This window comes from Triturus cristatus, chromosome 8, assembly GCF_964204655.1.
Source record: "Triturus cristatus chromosome 8, aTriCri1.1, whole genome shotgun sequence".
NCBI classification, from domain to species: Eukaryota; Metazoa; Chordata; class Amphibia; order Caudata; family Salamandridae; genus Triturus; species Triturus cristatus.
The window spans coordinates 1,380,013,667-1,380,022,182 of NC_140591.1; the positions used below are offsets into that span (position 1 = coordinate 1,380,013,667).

Below are 8,516 nucleotides of genomic sequence, written 5' to 3' on the forward strand. Positions count from 1 at the left end.
GTGATGGGGCGATCTCGACGTCGACTCGGCGCCATGAGAGATAGACGTCAAGGTCACCAGGTTGGCGGCGGAAGTCGACGTCGAGATCGCCCCATCACCGTAGGCGATCGACGTTGATATCACCAGGCCGACAGCGAAAGTTGACGTCGAGGTCTCTGCATCGGCGTAGGCGATCGACGTCGAGACCACCGTCGAGAGCGGAACGGCGTTCCCATAGCAGATCCCCTCGACGCCGATGGGGACGCAGACTTCATCAACGTCGAGACATTCGACGTCGAGGAACAAAAGTGCAGCGGCCACAGAGGAGATGTCATCTGGGGACCAGTCATCATCCCCAGGACTGCATATTGTGTAGATTTCACCTGAGAAATCTCCTAAAGCTGGAGAGGAGTACGGTCTGTCGCCTCGCTGGCTGGAAGGTGTTGGGACAGGTGACTGCAGAAGTCCGGGCTCGGACTACTCTCGCACTTACTCGCCTTCTAGGATCTCTCCTCAGAGAAGCAAGTCTCCCCTCAGAAGACCAAGATCGCCTTCCACACTCCGATCACGGTCCAGGGGTCGTCAGTCTCCCTCCAGAAGACCAAGATCACCTTCTAGGCATCGATCAAGGTCCAGGGGTCGTCGCAGCTCTCCTCACGACCGTCATGAGGTCTCGTCAGCGTCTGTGTCATCTTCTGTCCCCCCAGAGAAGGACAGTAAGCAGATGGACTCCTATGGCAGGAAAATGTGCAAAACGTCGGCTTCTTCCATAAAGATTGCAAGTGCCTCAGCCCTTCTCGGGCGATATGACAGGTCTCTTTGGGACTCCCTCTCAAGGTTCACCGAAAAGCTTCCCAAAGAAGACCGGCAGGACTTCAGCGAAATTCTACTGGAAGGTGGGCTAGTAGCCAATCAAGTTATAAGTGTGGCAGCGGACGCTTCAGATCTCGCCGCTCATGTTTACTCCCATGGCGTCTGTTCACGGCGCTCAGCCTGGCTGCGCCTAACAGGCCTCAAGCCTGATGCACAGAAGAAGATCCTAAATCTTCCATTTAACGGCTCCTCCTTGTTCGGGGCTCACGCCGATGATGAAATTAATAAAATGAAGACAGAGCTGGATACTGTCAAGGCTGTAGGTCTGGAGAAGCACAAAGAATACCGGAAGCATTTTCGTCAGGACGACAAACGTTCTATCGAACAGAGGGTTCAAACTCCTCAATGGTCCTCCCAGAACCAGTAGAGGCCCCAATTCCAGCAGAGGGGTCGTGGCAGAGGAAGAGGGAACACCAAGCAGCAACAGTCCACCACTAAGCAGCCTTCCAAATAGTGAGGCATTGCTTCCTCCGCACCCATTCGCCACACCGGTATCGTTTTTCACCTGGAAGAGTGGGAAACCATAACAAGAGACAAATGGGTGCTGAATATTGTGCAGTATGGTTACTTGCTAAGGTTCAAGTCTCCCCCTCCGCAAGTGCCCCCGCAATTGAAGCGCCTTCCTCAACTTCAAAGTCGGCTTTTACAGGACGAAGTATCTATCCTCCTATCCAAGAGATCCATAGAGGTGGTCCCACCTCTCCAAAGAAACCAGGGGGTAAACTCCCGCTACTTCCTAGTCCAAAAACGAGGAGTAGCCAAAGAGTACAGACCTGTCCTCGACCTGTGCCTGCTGAACAGGTTTATCAGAAAGGAAAAATTCAGAATGCTAGCCCTGCATCAAATCTTTCCGCACCTTCACCAGGGAGACTGGATGTGTGCCATCGACCTGCAGGATGCCTACTTCCACATTCCTGTCTTGGTGAAACATCGCAAATTCCTCAGGTTTCAGGTCTCTCTTCACCACTACCAGTATCGAGTGCTTCCGTTCGGCCTCAAATCCACCCCACGGACATTCTCCAAGTGCATGGCGGTGGTGGCTGCCTTCCTCCGCAGGCGGAAGATCTTCGTCTATCCTAACCTAGACGACTGGCTCCTGAAAAGCTCCACACCTATGCTACTCCAGAGCCATCTCTCATACTGCCTCAACCTGCTGCATTCCTTGGGGTTGCAAGTCAACTACAAGAAGTCGGTCCTCAACGCCACTCAACGGATACAATATCTGGGCGCCTCCCTGGACTCCGCAGAGGCAAGCGTGTGTCCTTCGCAGGAGAGGTTGTCATCAATGCTTCTCAAATGCCACACTCTTCTCGACACGGCACTTCCCACAGCCAGGCAAGTGTCTTCACTACTGTGGTCGATGGCCTCGTGCATCTACATTGTACCCAATGCACGCCTTCACATGAGGCCTCTACAACAAGCACTCGAAGATCAATGGTCTCAGAGGTCAGGTCGCTGGGAAGATCGTGTCTCTCTCCACCAAGCTGCCAGGGACTCCATCAATGGTGAATGAAATGTTCTCACCTACTGCAAGGGGTCCCTTTTCATCAGACACCTCCAACACAGACAGTGGTCATAGATGCCTCAATGCAAGGCTGGGGTGCTCATATGGGCCAGCTTCAGGGACAAGGTCTCTGGTCCGACACAGAAAGAAGTTATCACATCAACTTCTTGGAGCTACGAGCGGTCCATCTGGCACTCAAATCCCTGTATCCGTCTCTTCAATCCAGCCACATTCAGATTCAGACAGACAACTATGTTCTATCTGAACAAGCAAGGAGGCACCAGGTCATGAGTCCTGTCTCTGGAAGCCCAATCCATTTGGCAGTGGCTGCTGGCGAGAGGTCTCGCAATCGTCGCAGTCCACCTTCCAGGAACTCTGAACGTGCAGGCAGACGGCCTCAGCAGAGACTTCGTAGAAGTGCACGACTGGGTGCTCAACAAAGACTTCGCTCAGGAGGTCTTCCGGCAATGGGGAGTGCCGGACATCGATCTGTTCACAGACACGGCAAACACGAAAAGCCCTGTCTTCGCGTCCAGATTCCCCGAGCAGGGATCACAGGGGAATGCACCTTTGATCAGCTGGTCACAGACATTGCTGTACGCTTTTCCTCCGCTCCCTCTAATCCCGGCGGTCATACAGAAGTTCTACAGGACCAACACCAGAATGATCCTGATAGCGCCGGAGTGGCCATGCCAGTGGTAGTACCCGGATCTCCTCCAACTGTCAGAGGTTCCACACCAGAGGCTGCCCTGCCGCCCGGACTTACTGACCAAGAACGAGGGGAGAGTGTTCCATCCCAACCTCCCCACCCTCCGGTTGACTGCATGGCTCCTGAGGTCATCCAATACGGACATCTAGACCTTTCGGCTGACTGTATGGACATTCTTAGAGAAGCAAAGAGGCCCTCCACTAGAAAGTCTTATGCTTTCAAGTGGAAGAGATTTTACCTTTGGTGTAGGGACAACGCTCTTGATCCGACTCAAGGTCAAGAGCAAGTGATTCTTCCATACTTACTGCACTTGGCAAGGTCAGGCCTGAAGTACCCCTCCATCAGGGTCCACTTAGCTGCCATCACAGCTTATAGAAAGTCTCCTACCCAGACCTCATTCTTTCAACTGCCTGTGGTCAAAGATTTCCTAGAGGGGCTTAAGAAAGTGTTTCCACCAGTGAGGTCCCCTTCGCCTCCCTGGGAGCTTAACATTGTCCTCACCAAACTGATGGGTGCTCCTTTCGAGCCTGTTCATAAGGCATCTTTGCAACATTTGACCTGGAAGGCTGCTTTCTTAGTAGGCATCACTTCAGCCCGCAGGGTAAGTGAGATTCAGGCCCTATGCTGCAAGGAGCCTTACACTGTTTTCCACGCCAATAGAGTGGTGCTGCGGACTCCTCCGAGTTTCCTGCCCAAGGTGGTCTCGGATTTTCACATCAATCAGATTATCACATTGCCCACTTTCTTTCCTCAGCCAACCACTCCCCGGAGAGAGCTTTATATTCTCTAGACCTCCGGAGGGTATTGAAGTTTTACCTTGATAAAACCCTTTCACTTAGGAAGTCTGACCGGCTCTTTGTCAATTATGGATCAACAAATACCGGGCTGGCTGCTTCCAAAAGATCTATTTCTAGATGGATCATCTCCTGTATAGACTTGTCTTACCAACTAGCCAACAAGGTTCTGCAGGGCAGACCACGAGCACACTCTACCAGAGGGAAAGCTTCTACTACAGCTCTCCTTTGCAACGTTCCTATATCTGAGATTTGCAAGGCGGCTACATGGCGCTCGATACATACCTTTACACGCCATTACTGCCTAGATTCAGATGCACAGGCCGATGCCCATGTGGGGCAGGCCTCGTTGAGGAATTTTTTTTTTGCATAACTGCTGTTTGAATGTGATGTTACTTTATGTTCTATATGCCCTGTTGCTCGTCCGCGAGACTTTGGGTATGGGCTTGCTACTCTATTCATAGATTATGACTATTGATGAGTATCCCCTCGATGAGAAGGATTAGTTTCTTACCTGTAATCCTAGTTCTTATCCAGGGGTATACTCGTCAAAGTCATAAGCGACCAACCCACCTCCCCAGACGAGCATTCTCTTCAAGTTATTGTTTATTGATTGCAAATCTACTCAGGTGCATATGCACTGTCAAAAAGAACTGACCTAACTGCCACCTGTGGTGCATCATGGGAGCAAGGGGTCTCCTGCAGATCTTAAAGTCACGGTACCCCTACTCTAATGCCTTAAAGGCAAGGTGTCAGTTTTCTTTGTTTCTTAGTACTCTGCTGCAGCCTACAGGCAAATGCCTGCAATTATAAGTTTGCTTTATGACTGTAAAGCATTATTGTATGACAATTGTTTAGTGCTTCCTTTTTAGGTCTTGCCTGACCCAGAGCATGCGCTGGTCTGGCGAGACATTTAGTAGGTGGGTTTTGAAAGTGCTACCCACATTTTTGTGCTGGCTACAAGCTTCAGTGCACGATGGCGTGCACGCGCACAGCTGACCCAGCGCATGCGCTGGTCTGGCGAGACATTTAGTAGGTGGGTTTTGAAAGTGCTACCCACATTTTTGTGCTGGCTACAAGCTTCAGTGCACGATGGCGTGCACGCACACAGCTGCTCCCCGCATTCCCCCCTCCCTTCTCGCCCAGCCATCTGCCTTTCCTGTGCCAGCCTTCAGCACCATGCCCCTCCCCGCTGCTTTAGCGCGTCATCGCGATCACTTTCAGAGTGATCACGATGACTTTCGCTTTTACGGCCGCGTGGCGTTACTTTTACTGCCGCGCGGCCAATGCTTGTTACCTCTACCCATGTGTTCTCTTTTTCAATTAGCCCTCTTATCCTCGCTTTTCTTCTTTCTTCCACTTATTACTTTGCTCTTCTCCCTTTGTTCACTCTGCTCTCCGATCCCCTTTTTCTTTCTTCTTATGTTTCATCTTATGCCTTTCTTCCCCTCTCCTTCTGATCACACCTCCCCACTCTATATTGTTTCTATTCTCCCACCTTGTGCAATAATTTTCACCCCAAGGAGGGTGACTGTCACCCCTTTCAGTTCTCTTTTGTGATTGCTCTTAGAGCCTCCTCTGCCTCTCTCTCTCTCTCTCTCCTGTCACTTCTCTGCTGTCTCTGCATTTCCGTCACCCCATCTCTCCCCGTTGCTCCTACACCCCTTCCCTTCTTCTACATGTATACTGGAGCATTTACCAAACCTTTCTGCAACCAAAGCTGGGACCTTTCTTGACTAATAAAAAACAATGATTCTGAAAGGTTTCTCAAAGCAATATTCAATCCCCCGCAGAATTGGTTTCCATCAGTACTGCAATTTGTCCAACATTCTTCTGGTATTCAGCCTCTCAAACAAACAGCGGGACGTGCTTGGTGCACTATGCATGCACCTATTTTCTGTTATCAGACCGATTTACAGGTCTACATTATTAAACTCAAGTAAGTGAGATGGTGGTAGCTGGTCTCGCTGTATTGTGCACTGATGTAAGGAATGTCCTATTGAAATGTATTGGATAAAAAGATTTTTGAAATGGGCAACAACATCAAATACATCTGGAAGACCATACTTCATAATTACGTTTTTTTTTTGTGAAAATAGATCCTTTCGCTCTGAAGTAGCGTTTGGTAGCATCCCTGTACCCTAGTCAATAGTTAATTCACTCAAAGTTATTCACTGAGCGCAAGCCCTCTCTGCAGGTCCACTCTTCTTAACAAGCATTTGCATGGCAATGGGTCTCGCATTTACGCGAGTTTTAGCTATTGGCATTGTAAATGACAATGCCTTTTATTTATGTTTTAAAAACGAAAACAAAAATAAAAGGCATTGTTATTTGCAATGTCAATAGCTCAAACTCTCATAAATGCGAGACCTATTGGCTATGCTAATGCTGGTTTCCTTATGGGTTGGGCGTACTACAATGCAAACCTATGTCATTTCAGCATTTTTTCCATGTTTGAAACATTTTAGGCTGCATGTATAGGTTTTCACATATGCATATATATATATGTATATATATGTATTTTCTATATGCTCCGGGATCCCGCACATGGGCAGGGATTATTCATAGATTATGATTTTGAGTATACCCCTGGATGAGAACTAGGATTGCAGATAAGTAACTAATCCATGTGCACATTGCCCTCTTTGTGTAGGACTTTGACTAGGCCTTTACCATCGCCTTTGCCACCAGACCCACTGAACACAGCGTTCGACAGTGCACAGAAAGTTATAGGAGAGTTCCTTTTCATCTACATACAGTCTGAGTGTGCATGCATAATGAATCACTTTATGAAAGAACCTTTTATTTGGTTTTATTAAGTTTGCAGATTCTAATCAGGGTTCGTGAATTTGGGCTGTACTCACTTGCCATTTAGTAAAAGAAGTGATTTCTGTATATCAATGTATCGTTTTCTAAGGTTACTGTGCGAATGCAGTCTCATATGGTGCGTACAAGGGCAACATTTGAAGGGTATCTATTTGTGTTTTTTGTCTGTAAGCTAGCATTAATGGTTGCTAACAAAAGTATCTAAGCTCTTCCAGGAGCTCTTACCAGGAAATTAGTGGTTTTATATTATGCCAGATAAAATGATACGAGAAACACAGTATGCCAGATAAAATGATACGAGAAACACAGTATTTCATTGAAGATTTTTTTCTTACAGTTATGGAGACTGAACCAACAAACGGAAGATGGTATCACATTAGTGACACTCATGTGCAAGATGTGCCTCTAAGTAGAGTGCTGAATTCACAAGCCTACCTCCTCTTCTATGAAAGAATACTGTAGTGGTTCCCATAAAATAAATTGCTTTATGAACTGTATTCTTCAATAGTTTTTCGATATGCATTTAAAAAAAAAGTTTTAGAGCGCAAGACTTTTTCATTGAAACTGACATAAAGATCTATATATCAGACGAAAATTCTTTAAATTATGGTGAAATTAACAGAATTATAAAAAAAATCATGTCTTATCATTTTATATTATTTGTTAAACTAGATTAATAAATACAATATCTTTGATTCCCTTCAGTTGTTTCCTTCTGTTCATAATTGAACCTTTCAATTAAGTGTATGACTTTTTTTTAGGTTTAATCAATATCCATACCAGAAGCATTAGCATACAGAAAGTGTTCATTTAAAATGGTGGGATGATTTTCACTAACATTTCTCAACAAACCTAGGGGCATATGTACAAGCCCCTATTGCCACCACAACGTCACCTATAGTGACGTTGTGGTGGCGATAGGGCTGCACTTTATATACAAAAGGCAGCGATAAGCCACTAAACGTGGCTTAAGCTGCCTTGTACATAAGGCCCCCTTTCACGCTATGGTTAGCGTGAAAGGGGTGGGCAGTGGGTGTTGCGGTGGGCGTTCCACCACAACACCTATTCATTTTGATGCTGCCCCCTATGTACAAGGGTGGCGTACATAGGAGGCAGCGCCAAAATGAAGACGAGGTAAAAACTGGTCTTAAGATGGCGAACCGAGGAAAAATGCATTATTTCTCCTCGTTTTTGCTTTTTCTATGTGTGCTGCCTTGTGCAGCACACATGGAAAAAGCTAAATGCTATTGCTTGTTTAAGTACAGGAAGGTGTCCCTTCCTGTACATAAACAAACTATTTTTTTTAAATGCCATTTTGTCACTTTCATGTGTGTTGCATAAAGCAGCACGCATGAAAGTGACAGAATGGCATTTCTAGGATTGTTTATGTGCAGGAAGGGAAACCTTCCTACACATAAACAATTCTCCCCTGCTCGCAGACACCCTTGCACTCTGGTGCAAGGGTGCAGCCTTGCTTTTCAGAAGTGGAGGAGAGAGGCGTTATGCCAGGTAGGCTAGCGCCTCTCTCCTCCACTTCCTTGTACATATCCCCCCTAATGTTTTCAAAAGGTTAAAACATTTTATCTGGATTGTACATATTTGCTGATATCATTTCTTTCGGTAGATTTCTGTAATGCACTACGATCTGGTATTTAAAGCAACTGTAATACATTGATAAGTTGAGAAGTAGAACCTGTTCCGTATGGAGAAAAATTGTGAGGCTATTTGCAAGCACGTAGACATTTTCAGTTAGAATTCCTTTAGCTATAAACATATTTCTTCTGTGGGTCATCTTCAATTGAGGACGAAAAGACATTTCATTAGCAGCATA

General features: G+C 46.7%; 1 protein-coding gene across 3 annotated transcripts in view; it reads left to right on the forward strand.

The window, feature by feature from the left end:
• Positions 1 to 7,380, forward strand: part of USP16 (ubiquitin specific peptidase 16) — a 337,101-nt gene extending 329,721 nt beyond the window's left edge. For all 3 annotated transcript variants that reach the window (XM_085623085.1, XM_085623084.1, XM_085623086.1), the window contains one exon: positions 7,023 to 7,380. In XM_085623085.1, coding sequence (XP_085479211.1) covers positions 7,023 to 7,147 — 125 coding nt within the window. In that variant the 3' untranslated portion in view covers positions 7,148 to 7,380. The remainder of the gene's footprint in view (positions 1 to 7,022) is intronic.
• Positions 7,381 to 8,516: the final 1,136 nt, after the last annotated feature.